Below are 14,939 nucleotides of genomic sequence, written 5' to 3'. Positions count from 1 at the left end.
AAAAAAAATTAGCTCTTATATTACAAATAAGAGGCAGTGATATTTTTTATACAGATCAAACCATACCATCATATTTGTAAATAGCTTAGTTAAGCATTGTATATGGGGATAAACAACTGCCATTTTCTTCACATTGCTTGATAAATTGATTTATAAGGCAGTACTACTTTCAGTCTTCAATATAAAATTTAGTTGATTAATTTAGAGAGATTAAAAAAATTAGTTAAATTGTTATTTGTAGTAAATACATATTGTCTTTTTTAAAATACTCTTATTAATTATGTGTATTTGAATTACTTAATATATTTAATTACCATAGAAATTACTTGAGGGTAAAATATATTAATATTAAATAAAATAAATTGAGATCTTACATTTATGATTAAATTAAATATGAAATTAGCGTTTATATTAAGCAAAGAAGATATGGTACAACATGCCCCTATTTTGGATAATAACATTATTTTTTAAAAAAATGTTATTATTCATTGACCCTAAAAGTTAAAAAAAAAAAGGAAAAAGAAAAAGTAACGTAAGACGCAGGTTTAGCATCGAGAAATAGTGATCATGCAAGCTAAATTGCGTAAGCTACGCGAGCTCATCCCGCCACGCGTCGGAACGCCATGACCAAAGAGGAAATCACCTTCTCGTTCTTCCATGATCAACTTTGTGTATTCTGGTCTCACGCACACGCTCTCGTGCTCACGATTCCCGGCTCTGCAAGTTCCGAGCAAGAAAAAAGAGCATATCAGATCATCGCTGGCAACTTTTCGCTTCATATTCTACACTCCAACGCGGAAAATCTCACAGCATTCCCGCTGTTTTCACGCTCCCTTACCCACTCTGTCTGACGCTGATCCAAATCTTCAGTTACGGTTTTCACAAACTTCCATTTCCTTGCACGTGAATCAATTGCGTCGGTGAAAGTATGGCTACGAACACGAGAATGGCTAAGATGGGGTCTTTCAGGTACAGTTTCGCCGAAGCTAAGAGGGAGAGGCTGCTCTCCATGAAGGGGTATTCTCAGATTGGGATCGATATTCTGGGGTCGGACGAAGAAGAAGCTCGTTCAAGGAGGAGGTGTTGTTCTTACCGTGCTTTCTCCGATGGCATTATCGAGGGCTGGAAGGCACTCAAGAGGGTTGCTACTGGGGCATGGGAGATGGGTCGGAGTGATCCCAGGAAAGTCGTATTCTCTGCGAAAGTGGGATTTGGGTTGATGCTGCTTTCCTTGTTGATTTTCTTGAAAGAGCCCTTCCATGATATGAGTAAATATTGTGTCTGGTCTATAATGACTGTCGTCGTCGTCTTTGAATTCAGTATAGGTATGGTCTTTCTCTGATTTTGTTTTATAAATTTTTGTACGTGGGGACCAATTCTTTGATTATATTCTGTGTTTATATCACGTACATCATGTCGAATTTGGGCGTATGCATTATTAGCATGGAGACGCTTTTTTTAATCTCTTTCATTCTCAATGATTTAACTCAGGGTCCCAGTGTAGTAATATATTAACTGTAAATTTATCAAGTGTTTTCCTTCAAAGGCATCCGAACTTAAAAAAAAAAAAAAAAAAAAGATTCTTCGATTCATGTTCCTGTTGCGCTTTTTGATAAAACCACCAGCTATAATTAGTTTCTCTTCCATGTTCCAAAGCCAATGTTGTATCGTTTCTTGCTTTGTCGTGAAAAATATTCGTCCTTGACAGAATTCGATATTTCTAATTCATTCATCAGAAAATATGGTGTCTTCTAGATAAAATGCTCTTCCCTGGATCAATTCAGAGTCCAGGCACAAGTATCTTTGACTTGTTTATGATCAATGACGTTGCAATTCTGCAGGAGCTACACTTAGCAAAGGGTTCAACAGAGGATTGGGGACTTTGTCTGCTGCAGGACTAGCTTTGGGAATGGCAAAGTTATCAGAGTGGGCTGGAGATTGGGAAGAAGCTATTGTTGTTATTGGTACCTTCATTGTAGGTCTGGTTTCCAATCTCGTTCATGTCATGTATTGTTGGTCTATATTGTTCCTGAGACTTATTTTATTAGGCTTTGTGCCTGGTTCTCTGATGAACTGTATGATTGCCAGGATTTTGTATCACCTATGCAAAACTCTATCCCACGATGAAGGCTTATGAATATGGATTTCGTGTGTTCTTGATCACATACTGCTTAGTTACAATATCTGGTTATCATACCAGGGAATTCATTCATACAGCTACAAACAGATTTTTGTTCATTGCAATCGGTGCTGCTGTTGCCTTGGCAGTTAATATTTGTATATATCCAATCTGGGCTGGTGAAGATCTGCACAATTTGGTAGCCAAAAACTTCATGGGTGTAGCAAGATCTTTGGAAGGTTCTCTAAATTATGTTCTTCAATGTCGTTCAATCTGTAACTACTTGCTGCCATATAATGTTGCAGCTTCTTATTCTCATTTCTTTGATTCATGTTTCTTCAGCTTCTGTGAATAGTTACCTTAACTGTGTTGAATATGAGAGGGTGCCTTCAAAAATTCTTACTTACCAGGCTTCTGCTGATGACATAATTTACAGTGGCTACAGATCAGCTGTTGAATCTACAAGCCAAGAGGAAACATTGGTACCGTATAGGCACTCCAATTTTCTGTCTTATTCACTAGGAGTCTTTTTGTGATCTTTCTGATTCACTGTCATGTATTATTGAATTAAAGATGGGATTTGCTGTGTGGGAGCCACCTCATGGTCGCTACAAAATGCTTAGATACCCTTGGAAGAATTATGTGAAAGTAAGTGGAGCACTGAGGCATGTTGCATTTACGGTCTTGGGTATGCATGGGTGCATACTTTCTGAAATACAGGTACTTGTTTTTACACTATCGTTAGCATTTTACCGTCGAATCTTAATCTGGTTTTTCACCTCACATTTTTAGGTGTTTCATTATGTTGGAAGGTTACGCAGGCTGGTTTATTTTTCTTATATTTTAAAAAGTTTTGACTGTCCAAATATGATTTGACTTGTATGTTGATATTGTTCACATGGCCCTCTGAGACTTGCTTTGACTACTGCATGGCATCATACACACGGATCTGATGATGTGCCTTGTATGCATCTGATATGGACCATCCAGATCAAATCTAGATGGTCATGATTTAAACAAATTTTCCCTATTTTAGTATATTTTTCTGTTTAAAAAGTTTGGAATGTCCAAATGTGATTTGGATGGTCAGATCAGAAATGTTCCCTCCTCCACAGCACCTTCGTGGATGGGCTTGATATTGCTGATTTTTTTTATGTTGGTTGCAATCCAGGAAGATTTCTTTCTCATTAATCACGATATTGTTGGTTCTTATGCTGTTCTTAATGATTTTCTTTTGGCTGATTTGATTCGCAAATATATATGCACTTAACCATCATTTGATCATTTGGATACATAGGCTCCACCTGAGAAGCGACAAGTCTTTAAAAGTGAGATTCAAAGGGTTGGCTATGAAGGAGCCAAATTGCTGCGTGAACTGGGAACCAAAGTTAAGAACATGGAGAAGCTACGTCAGGAAGACATTCTGTATGAAATACAAGAGGCAGCCGAACAACTCCAACAGAAGATTGACAAAAAATCTTACCTTCTTGTGGATTCAGAGGGCTGGGAAATAGGGAACCGGCCAAGAGTCACCGGCGAAACACATGACCTCATGAACATGGATGAACATGAACCTCCAAAATTCCTGTACAAGTCTATGAGTGAAGCTGTTCTGGGCCCCAGGTCTGATCAAGCTAGGAAGAATTTGGACAATATCATTTCTGCTGAGTTTGTACCTTCCTCTGTGGCTGCTAATGACAACCCTCCTGCAAATAAGCAGACGGCTTGGCCTGCACATGTTTCTTTTAAAGCAGACGCAGCGATAATAGAGGAAGAATCCAAGACATATGAGAGTGCTAGTTCACTGTCTCTTGCTACTTTCACAACTCTTATGATTGAGTTTGTGGCAAGGCTCCAGAACCTTGTTGATGCATTTGAAGAATTAAGTGAGGTGGCCAAGTTTAAGGATCCTCTTGAACAGCTGGTTCCACAGAGTGGGTTTTGGACTAGATTGTGTGATTGCATGGGTTTCAATCATTAAGATAAAGAAAAGGGTTAGAAAGTTTTTGATAATCTGGGTGCTCAGTAGCCCTAGGCTTTTTGTATATTCAAGAACAATTAGTGAAAGAAAAAAAAGAAAGAAGAATTGAATGTATGAATGCAAAGACGCAAGATGTCTAATTCAGCTTCTTGGCTTCTTTTATCATGTGAACGTCACTTTGCTCTCCATAATTCTATATATGTTGACAAAAATTCTACTTATTTTTAATTGTCAATGAAAATAATTGTCTTGCATAATGCATATTTTGGAGAAATAGAATTATGTAATTGTTTTTATTATCAAATTAAAAGGTGACAGAAACTAGTGTAGTTGATTATTGGGTTAATGAGAAAACTTGTGCCAGATACAATGGATATGAGGTTAGACGATATTATCTGGGAGAAAATAGTTGGATAATATTCAACAGCATAAAAAGGTTTATATTATAATATGTAAGTGTAGTTTATGAAGGGACCGTCAAATTTTATCTATTGTTCTGATAACCATCAAACGCTTGATATAATTGGCAGGAATCTGTAAGATTAACATGTCAAGTTCGAGTTTTGAAAACATGGCACTTGATGACCCCGTTTAATGCAGATTAAATTAAACTCTGTATAATTCTCGGGTTAAAATGATTTTTTATATGATTCTATGGAATTTGACAGTTAAAAACTAGCAAGAAATACTTTACAATCCGGCAAGTCACTTGAAAATATCAAAATAACTTTCATAATTCGTTTTGGAATTTCTAGCCGGTCGAGTTTGGACGAGGCGAAGCAGTTGCCTTGGAGAATGAGACAGAAATCCTGAGCAGTGGATATCCCTACAAAACCTCTATACAATCGACAAATCCCCTGGCATTTCAATTTTCACCATCGTCGGTTGTTAGATTCAGTTTTGCAAAGGAGCTTTGTACGTTTCAGCTTCTCCATTTTCTTGCTTTTCCACGTCCCGTAGGTCTCTTCTCCTTGTCATTCCCTCTGATTATTAGATTTTGTAGTTTTACCGATTTTTCTTTGCTGAGCCTTTCGCCTTTTGTCAAGATGCCTGCTGAATTTATAGCCCATTGCTTGAGATCGAGAGGCGAACTTGTAGATTTTGATATTTGCTCCTGGTATTGTGAAATTTTAGTACCCTGTTGACGTTTGTTATTGGCTGTTTTTGGGCTAAGGGGGGTAAAGGAGATGGGGGGAAGAAGCCTTCCTGGGAAAATGGGAAGACCAAATTCCATTCAGCTGCCGCGCTTAATATTGATTCTCTTGTGTGTGTGAAATCAACTGAATTGATTTGTCATTTGTGACTTGCTTTTGTTGCAGTTTGAGGATCTCGTGAGACAACATGGCTTCCGTAAATGAACCTCTATACCCAATAGCTGTTTTGATTGATGAATTGAAGAACGATGATATTCAAATTAGACTGAATTCGATTCGCAAACTATCCACAATTGCACGCGCACTTGGGGAAGAAAGGACAAGGACGGAGTTGATTCCATTTCTCGGTGAGAACAATGATGATGATGATGAGGTGCTTCTTGCGGTGGCAGAGGAATTAGGCGCGTTTATTCCATATGTTGGTGGCATAGAGCACGCGGACGTGCTGCTCCCTCCATTAGAAACGCTCTGCACCGTTGAGGAAACTTGTGTGAGGGAGAAAGCAGTGGAGTCACTAGGTAAAATTGGAGCTCAAATGAGAGAGAAAGAAATGCTTGAATACTTTATCCCTCTTGTCAAGGTACATAGTTTCATTTTCTTTATTCCTTTGTTCTTTCATTTGATATTCTGTCTTTGTTAATTCTTAGAGTTTGGTTGTGTATTAGCTTAATCTGTGGAAACCTCGTCTCTGCATTACCTAGACATTTTGAAAATTTGACATAACACTCAGGAGTGCATTTGTTTCATTCTGCTTTTGTTAACTAGTTGAACATAACAGACATAACTCACTTTTGTCATTTTCGTATTTTGTCTGGTTGCAGTAGTCACTGATCATACCTTGTGAACTATCTGAACTATGATTTTGTTTATCTGACATATAGAGCAATGGATAGCTCACCCTCTCTCTCTCTATTTCCTTCCTTCCTTCCTTCCTTCTTTCTTTTTTTGTTAATCAAACCTATGGACATGTTTAAAGTCTTACTCCCAGCCAAACACCATGAGTAGATTTCTGTTATGTGGATTTCGTTTATTGTTAATAAAACCTAGGACCATGGTTTTGTTGATCGTTGGGAGATTAGAAATTTTGTCTACTGACCGTTGTATTTTTATTTTTGGGATTGCTTTACGTGAGCATGGTGCCATATGGATTAGAGCCACTTATCCGAAGTATTCACCTTCTTTGGTTATGAGGCCTGGAACTGACATATATTGCCAGATGAATTAATTCTTCTTAGCGGAAGTGTTATACCTTTGTAATCTTGAAGGGTAAAGAATGGGAAAAAGGAGAGGAAGAGAGGGAAAGCAGAGGGAAAAGGGAGAGACAGATGGCTGAGAGGGGAGAAGATCAGTGAGAAGAATAGAGAATGGAGACAGAGACGACAGGGACTGCAATTAATCTGGCATTGGTCACATAGGCTAGACACACAGCGTTTAATGATTTGTCCCATTCACCAACCTTCACCTTCTCTTCATAAAAAGTTTACTTCTGGCTAGGAATGAGGTTATAGGTACTGGACAGCCCCAACTAGGACATGTGAACTATAAGCCACTGTGTCAGGGTTTTGTCTGGAAGCCTTTTCTGCTTTCTCTGACTATAGTGGAGCTTCTTATTTAGACATAGATATAAAGCATGCCCTGCTTGTATATTGCACCTTATTCATTTAAGACACTTAGCTATTAGTGCTTAAATCACCACAAATTATAGGCTTCATGGTGCATCTTGCTTTTATCTCCTATGATGTTAGTGATGGATTCAGGCATTATGTGAGGAATTTTTCTTTTTTTCCTTTCTTTTTTAATAGTATTATACCATATTGCAGTTATAATGGCAGTGCATTAACTTTTCATTGATCATAATCTCCATCATGTAGAGACTGGCTGCTGGTGAGTGGTTTACAGCTCGAGTTTCATCATGCAGCTTGTTGCATATTGCTTTCCCTCATGCCCCAGAGACTATAAAAACCGAACTGAGAACTTTATATGGTCAGCTGTGCCAAGATGATATGCCTATGGTTAGAAGAGCTGCTGCAACAAACCTGGGAAACTTTGCTGCTACTGTTGAAGCTGCTTACCTGAAAACCAATATCATGTCCATATTTGAGGGCCTTGCACATGATGGTATGTGAATTTGATGTGAAAAATTTTGGCATCCTATCATGGATCTGTTAAACCTTGGTGAGAACAATATCAGGTGTACGTATTAAGGATTTGTAAACCATATTTAAAGGCATCGATTGCTTCCTAAGGCTTTGACAATGGGAGGAACCCAAAGTGATCGCTGCTACTCTAACAATGAATGACAATATGTGAAGTCAATTTACTTTCCGTATGTCCTTTTAAGATAAATTTGTGAAAATTGTGATTTAACGTGTAAATTGAGAATTAGATCTGGTTCGAACTTGGAAGGAAAGTCTTGAAACAATGTCAAATGGAGTATTCACTTGACTAAGAAAATTATAACCCAGCTGCATCAAAATATTGATGGACTAAAAGTAACTATGCTTATAGTGACTTGTAATCTCTCCCACCGTTTCCTTTTCTACCTGGAAGAGTGTCATTTTTTTTTTTCCAGCAGTAGGATGAATATAAAATGAAAGAATATGCACTATGGCCTATGGGTAAAGATAACCGTTTCATATTGTCTTTTAATATCATATATCCTCTGCTTTACTTTTCTCTCTCATAAAAATCCTTTTCATATGCGTTTGATATAATAAATTGGCATTCTGATTAGTTTTTTATTGTTTTAATTTTTTTTTACTAGATAATGTAGTTTCAAACCATTGACGTTGGTGTTTCAGATTAGGCTTTTAAATTTCCCTGCATAAAAAAAATTTGTTTCCCTTGTTTAAAATTGAAGGCATGGTGAATATCTGTGACTTATTTAATTAACAATTGCAGGCTGACCATTTCATGTTCATGCATAGAGCATTGTTATTACATTTAAAATTCGTCCTTTCATGTTCTTGTAGATCAAGATTCAGTTCGGCTACTTTCTGTTGAGGGTTGTGTAGCTCTTGGGAAATTGTTGGAGCCTCAAGATTGTGTGGCGCATATTCTTCCAGTTATAGCCAAATTCTCACAGGTATAACGTAACATTAATTAGGAAGATATGCATTTTGTGGTAAGCCCTTCACAATACATCATGATATGCATACTGTATGAGTGGACACAACCTGTCCGTGCCAATTCGCTCTCCTCTGTCAGTTTTTTTTGCCCTTTTGATTTTATCTACCTTAGTTGCTCTTCATCCTTAGAGAGCTTTGCGGAAAGTTCCTTGAGCTAATATTCTAGTTTGTGGAAGAGATGGAGTGAATTCATTGGAAGGAACAGAAATGATGAGAATTGAGAAGTTAAGACCGTTTTAGGAAGACACAAGCTTCATTACCTCCCCCTCCTCTTTTTCTACTTTTGCCATTACAACTTCTGTGGCCATCCTATATCTTAAAATTTGACAGAAAAATAGGACTCTACCAGGATTTCAAGGTGGGACAGAAAAATTGTCTCATGGGTGTGTGCAGAAATGTAATTCTTCTCCAATTTTTTTGACACCAATGATGTTTGTGCTTTTAAGAAGGAAGAGTAGAAACTTTATTCATAGGCTGTTATGAACATTTTATTCATTCATATAGCTTGTTTTATATTTTATGCTATAATTTGTTTTAGAATATTCACTGCTCGTTAGATTGATTCTTTTGGTGTTGTTCTTATATGCCTTTCTTATTTGCTGCAAGTCATGTGTGTTTGTTTAATTATAATTGAGAAATTTAAAAATTACATTGGTAGATTTTTTTTCCCTAATGCAAAGGATGTATCAATGGAAGATTAGAATAATTTTACCGCCAAATAGATTTCTTGGTCCTCTAGTGTTGCGATATATATTTGAGAGTATATTCTCTATTTCATCTTCATATGTATTATGTACTTGTTTTTGGTTGGTTTCTTTTTGTTTGATGCAGACTCATGCTAAGTTAATTATTGACAGGACAAGTCATGGCGTGTACGCTACGTGGTTGCAGATCACTTATATGAGCTATGTGAAGTTGTTGGTCCTGAGTCCACCAGGTAGCCTTTCATATCCATTGAATGATTTGGCTTGTTCTTCATGATTTTCCAAGATCCCTCTGACACTATATTGAAATCTGGTTTTGTTGTAGTGAACTTTTGGTTGTAAACGCACATTTTATCAGCCAATGAAGAACTTTTCCATGATTCATGAAAGAAAGTTATAAATTATATGCATAATAGGTTTTTCAAGAAGTACGTCATATTTGATATGAGGGATTTACTTCACCTATTCTGACTTTATATGATGATGAAAATTGTTTTTAGGTCAGACTTGGTTCCTGCATATGTTTGGCTACTGCATGACAATGAAGCTGAAGTACGCATTGCTGCTGCTGGAAACGTGACCAAATTTTGCCAATTATTAAATCCTGAACTTGCTATTCAGCATATTGTACCATGTTTAAAGGCATGCATTTTTACAAAAGATCTTAAAGTTATCATTACTTGTGAATTTTGACGATAAGATGTATATGGCTGATCAAGTTTGTCTGTTGCATTGTAGGATTTATCCACAGACTCATCTCAGTATGTTCGCTCTGCATTGGCTTCAGTTGTAATGGGAATGGCACCACTTTTAGGGAAGGTGAGAATTTCTGTCTAGAAACAGAAGATGTAAATCAACATGAAACTGAAATGTTGCGCATTTATTTGCTCGAATATCTGTGATGGGAGAAAAAATATTAGGCTTAGGCTATTTGAAGCGTAAACTATTTTCAGGCCAAAAAAAAAAAAAAGTGTAAAGTATTAGACATACTTTTCAGCAGCTCCTTGCATGATTGATGATCAAGTTGGAATTTATGGATTTCGGTAGGTTCTATTCCAAGCAATGCAGTTTTTGATAGGGTTAATTCTCAAGTTCTCTCCAAGGTGTACTCCTTTAAAAATTAAAAAAAAAAGAAAAAAGAATGTATTATATAGCGGATGGTTTATTTGAAATTTTAAAACTCTTAGAAAAACGGATTGATAAGGAGGTGAGAGCCTGTCAAAAGACTCTAGGCTCTGGTTTCCAATAATTTCTATCATACCTGAGTGAATAGATGTACACATTTGGTGCCTTATTTAGTTTCTTTATTCTTATAATCAATTCCGCAGTCAACCTTTTCTTCTGTCTTCACTTTACTTTTGTGGTGGTTTCAGGAGGTGACAATTGAGCAGCTCCTCCCTATTTTTCTTTCTCTTTTGAAAGATGAATGTCCTGATGTCAGGCTGAACATCATCAGCAAGCTTGGCCAAGTTAATCAGGTTGGTGGTTTTAAATTGATTATTCCAAGTTCTTTGGATTAATATATATTCTCAATTAAACATATTGCTTTCGACATGTTGTTCATTGAAATTTAGTATATACGTGCTTATACAGGTAATTGGTATTGACGTGTTATCCCAGTCTCTATTACCAGCTGTTGTTGAGCTTGCTGAAGATCGACACTGGAGGGTTCGACTTGCCATCATAGAACATATACCTTTATTGGCAAGTCAGTTGGGTGTAGGGTTTTTTTATGACAAACTTGGACCCCTTTGCGTGCAATGGCTTAAGGACAAGGTTTGTGAAGCTAGTAAATCTTGTGGTCTGATCAGTTTAGTCCTCTCATCTTTGAAGTATGTTTTATTGGCATTTATGGTTGACTAAAAGACTAGATTTGTGCTAGAGCTTTAATGATTACTGTTAATTTGTACCTCTTGAAACTTGTTAGCTGCTGCAATTATTATTAATGATGCATCTTGGTTCTTGGTTTCTCTACAAGTCTTGTATGTGTTGAAGCATGGCTTCTTCAGCTGATTTCCTTTTCAACTTTTGCCAGTTATGTAATTTGAGAGTGCTAAAATATCAATTTGGCAGAAATGGTGAACAGACAAGTGATTGACTCAACTTATTGTGGCTTCCTTAGCTATGTAGGCTACCAAAGAAACTGATAGTCTGTGTAATGATTTGCGTGCCTTATTTTTTGGTGAAGGGTTGTACGGAATTGTCCACTGGCCTTGTCAATTTCAAGAAATCATACTTGTTCACTATGCTTGCAAATTCAGTCCCATTTTTATTTTCTTTTTGAGCAACCAAGTCATACTGTCTTTACCGACAGTATTGGATATAATTGTAGGTATACTCTATTCGAGATGCAGCTGCTAATAATGTGAAACGCTTGGCAGAAGAATTTGGACCAGAATGGGCAATGCAGCACATTATTCCTCAGGTCTGTTTTTGACATTTTCCTGCCGATGTATATCTTAGTTTCTTGATATGCATTAGTATAATATTTCACCTTCACAGTAAAAGAATTTAAATATTGCCATGGTATCTGGTGTTCGATAGGCTACTATGGGGGTGGGGAACTCTTGTCCAAAGCCATGGTATCTGGTATTGAACAATCCATGTTATAAATGTGAGACTTGGTCATTTCATATTATCCCGCTCCTTTAGTACTCCTTTGGCCATCCCATATTATCTGATGAGACTGGTCATTTCATCCCACCTTTAGTCCTGGTCAGTTGGTTGCCCTTGGAAAGTTGACGTCCTGACAGTTATACTGTGACATTTCACTTGGCATTCCACCACTCAACTCTTCATAAGCACTCCTTTATGGAGTTATTGACCTTTAGCTTGACACCAATTGATGGGCCGGGAATCCTTTCCCAAAAGCTAATTGTTGATGTGGACAAACCATGCTATTCATGTCCTGTTTCCTGGCTAGTTTTCTTTCTTGCCTTTAGACATAGCGGATTCAATTTAATAACTAATCCTCTACAAGCCATAGAGTCATTTGCTTTAGGGAAATGCTACTGCCTTGAGGAAGCTGCTGTCCGACTATTTTTTCAAATGCTTAGAGAACAGTTGTACGTTGTACCTACTATTGAAAGGTTTTATAGAACAGATAATTAATGCTTATGTTAAAAATAATCGTTTATTTATTTTATTTAAAAAAGAGTTGGGTATTCATTCGAACAACATAATTTACAGGTTCTGGACATGATTAATGATCCACACTATCTGAATCGGATGACCGTTTTGCAAGCAATTTCTCTGCTAGGTCCTGTTTTGGGCTCTGAGATTACCTGTTCTAAACTGCTCCCTCTGGTCATCACTGCATCAAAAGATAGGTAAAACTATTCAAACCTGGGTCTTCTCGCATCTCCATTGGAATCTGTTCTGATCGCTAATCTTACAGGGTTCCCAATATCAAGTTCAATGTTGCAAAAGTGTTGCAGTCTTTTGCTCCAGTTGTTGATCATACTGTAAGTAGTTATTTTAGTTTTTCTCTTTTAGGATACCTCATACCAATGTTATGAATATTTGAATATGCCACTAAGAAAACTTTAGAACTTCTAACTTCATAATTATTTTCCAGTTACAATTTTCACATGACACAAGTATTAAGTTCCTGATTATTCTCAAGTGCTATTCTGTCTATGTTATTTTGAATTGGTTAGTTGTTGAGTTCTCCGCTCTAAGTTTCAAACATCTTGGTTGAATTGCTAAATTTAGCAAATTGACAAGCTAGAACCTAACTTCGCTCTTTGATGAGTGGTAAAAATATGTCAATATCAATTAAACTATGCTTCCGAGACTTCTTCTCTGTAGGGTTGCTAGTGTCATTTTTCATTCTTATGGCAGTTGAAGATTATATTGGAAACCAGTGTTTTAGTCTATTGCTCAACTAGCCGCTGTTTATTGTTAAAAACTGCTGTTGATGCTTACATTTTGAAATTGCTTTTGGGAACAATTAAGGTTCTTGAGCAGACTATACGTCCCTGTTTGGTTGACCTCAGCGAGGATCCAGATGTTGATGTTAGGTTCTTTGCCTCCCAAGCTCTTCAATGTAGCAATGAAATCATGGTATCCAGTTAGATCAATCTGCATATTGTCATAATTTTTCCTCCCTCATGTTTTTTCAAGTTTCTTATGTAACTGGAATCAAGTCAACTTGAAAATTATCACATTGATATTTGTTCTGGGTTGAAATGCGATTATACTAATTGCTATATTGTTCAAACATCACAGAATGTAGAACTGATGAGAAATTTTTTGTAGAATGTAGAACTTGAAAATTTTTTTAGAACTGATGAGAAAACAAAGTTGTTTAAGCACAGGGTCTCAGGTTGAATTCGTGTGAATACCAAAAAAAAAAAAAAAAACTGACAAGTGTCAAAAGGCGCTGTCCACTCAACTTTTTTTTTTCTTCCCCGCAATTAAAGTTTGTTTTAAATCTTGTAAATGAAAAAGTGTGCCTGTAGGGGAGTTGCATGTCTATATGGTTGCTCAACCTAACTTAGTTGAGATTCAGATGACTATAAAAAGATTTCAAAAATTTGACATATTTTTATAATTTTATTAGAAAAAAGAATTGTTTCCTAGTAGAAAGTAGCGTTGCTAAGTAATGAGTGTAGCTAAAAAGGGAAAAAAAATTAATGGGTATGTTTTGAATGTTCTTCATTAATAATTTTTATAGAATAAAATTACGCCATTCAAAGAGCTCGAAACTCCCCGTTGGTTTATTATAAACGGATTACGCGCGCATGCATACTCAAATTATAATAAATGTTGAACAATATTGTATTTTGGGCTTGATGTAAAAATAAATAAAAGAGATTTACAGATTACTCCTCAGACCGGAAATTGAAGTAAAAGAAGGGGAAGGAAGTTTTGTGCAGTTTACATGGCAATGTTCTTGCCCATAAAAATATCTACAATTTGATGAGACCTAATATAATTTTTAGCAAAGGCTTAAATTGTAAATAATTAATTATTTCAATCTTGTTAGATCTTTTTCCAAATAAAAGTCTTGTTTATTGCATGCATGGGAAATGATAACCACCTCTTAAAGTTGATGGGCTCAAAATCTATGTATAGCAGCATGCAGACGAGATGAAGAACCGCAACCCAAACATTCAAAATGCGCCGTTTTATTTGAGATTCTCTCATAGGTAAGTGATTGGACAGATTATTCTTGTATTCTTGTTAAGCCTCCGCTCTAATCTGATGAGGATGATAACATTTGTTGGAGACGATGGGAAAAACTGTGTCAATTCTGCTTACAAAAAATCCAGCCCATTCCTGAGAATGACAGAGCTCATCCTCCTTGAAAAGATTAAACAAGTCCTTTGGAAACTTGGCCTGAAAAAAATTCCTCGCATACTGATTTCTTCTCAGTCTGCTGGAGTAGATTAGACATAAAAGGAGTGCCTTGGAAAACGTTATTGGCTAATGCCTGCTAGTGATCTTATAAGATAGAAGCAACACATCCATTTCACCCAAGGCCGGTGAAGTTCTCATTTCAGATGTGTACAAAATGTTACAGATAGCTTCATGCAGCAACAAATGATCAGGATTGGAGGAAATATGCTTACACCTACAAACAATTGGAGCCATCCGGGTACAGCTTGGATTTCATTTGGACATTGATGGGTCGATAAACAATATGGATGAGACGGCAATTTGCGGTTTTTTGATTCAAGACTTCCGTGGTAACTGTGTTAAGGGCAATGATTAAAGAACCGGACCGGACCGGACGGTTGGACCGATTGAACCGTCACCCGGACTCGTTAACGGCTCGGTTTGGACCAAAAAACCGTTCGCATAGTTGAGCCAGATTGGACCGGAGTTGAGCCGTTATTAAGCCGGAAA

General features: G+C 36.8%; 2 protein-coding genes across 5 annotated transcripts; both read left to right on the top strand.

Annotated features, from left to right (window-relative positions):
• Positions 1 to 949: 949 nt before the first annotated feature.
• LOC114729345 (aluminum-activated malate transporter 9-like) lies at positions 950 to 4,102 on the top strand. The gene is made up of 6 exons (XM_028916341.1): positions 950 to 1,325; positions 1,842 to 1,979; positions 2,089 to 2,358; positions 2,462 to 2,601; positions 2,693 to 2,839; positions 3,417 to 4,102. Exons 1-6 carry the CDS (start codon positions 956 to 958, stop codon positions 4,098 to 4,100), a joined length of 1,749 nt encoding a protein of 582 aa, XP_028772174.1. The 5' UTR covers positions 950 to 955; the 3' UTR covers positions 4,101 to 4,102.
• A 753-nt stretch (positions 4,103 to 4,855) lies between these two features.
• Positions 4,856 to 13,404, top strand: LOC114729344 (serine/threonine-protein phosphatase 2A 65 kDa regulatory subunit A beta isoform-like). 4 transcript variants are annotated; one of them, XM_028916338.1, is made up of 14 exons: positions 4,856 to 5,056; positions 5,420 to 5,834; positions 7,126 to 7,372; positions 8,227 to 8,339; positions 9,240 to 9,319; positions 9,587 to 9,728; positions 9,825 to 9,905; positions 10,460 to 10,564; positions 10,680 to 10,862; positions 11,419 to 11,511; positions 12,276 to 12,415; positions 12,484 to 12,550; positions 13,044 to 13,349; positions 13,392 to 13,404. In XM_028916338.1, the coding sequence occupies exons 2-13, from the start codon at positions 5,442 to 5,444 to the stop codon at positions 13,161 to 13,163; spliced, it is 1,764 nt and encodes a 587-aa protein (XP_028772171.1). In that variant the 5' UTR covers positions 4,856 to 5,056; positions 5,420 to 5,441; the 3' UTR covers positions 13,164 to 13,349; positions 13,392 to 13,404. The 4 variants fall into 4 exon arrangements, with proteins under 4 accessions (XP_028772171.1, XP_028772170.1, XP_028772172.1 ...); XM_028916337.1 differs by having other exon boundaries at positions 4,856 to 5,060; XM_028916339.1 differs by having other exon boundaries at positions 4,981 to 5,015.
• Positions 13,405 to 14,939: the final 1,535 nt, after the last annotated feature.

Source organism: Neltuma alba, unplaced genomic scaffold, assembly GCF_004799145.2.
Source record: "Neltuma alba isolate B1F8T4 unplaced genomic scaffold, ASM479914v2 tig00012629_pilon, whole genome shotgun sequence".
NCBI classification, from domain to species: Eukaryota; Viridiplantae; Streptophyta; class Magnoliopsida; order Fabales; family Fabaceae; genus Neltuma; species Neltuma alba.
The sequence above is the reverse complement of the archived record's forward strand: the minus strand, read 5'-3'. Positions and strand labels throughout refer to the sequence as shown.

Excerpts from the sequence above, each read along its gene's own strand:
- LOC114729344 (XM_028916338.1), top strand. The coding sequence starts at position 5,442 with ATGGCTTCCGTAAATGAACCTCTATACCCAATAGCTGTTTTGATTGAT. Across the intron at positions 12,416-12,483 it reads ATCACTGCATCAAAAGATAG|GGTTCCCAATATCAAGTTCA; the intron begins GTAAAACTATTC and ends CTAATCTTACAG. Across the intron at positions 12,551-13,043 it reads CTCCAGTTGTTGATCATACT|GTTCTTGAGCAGACTATACG; the intron begins GTAAGTAGTTAT and ends GGAACAATTAAG.
- LOC114729345 (XM_028916341.1), top strand. The coding sequence starts at position 956 with ATGGGGTCTTTCAGGTACAGTTTCGCCGAAGCTAAGAGGGAGAGGCTG. Across the intron at positions 1,980-2,088 it reads TATTGGTACCTTCATTGTAG|GATTTTGTATCACCTATGCA; the intron begins GTCTGGTTTCCA and ends TATGATTGCCAG. Across the intron at positions 2,602-2,692 it reads CAAGCCAAGAGGAAACATTG|ATGGGATTTGCTGTGTGGGA; the intron begins GTACCGTATAGG and ends ATTGAATTAAAG.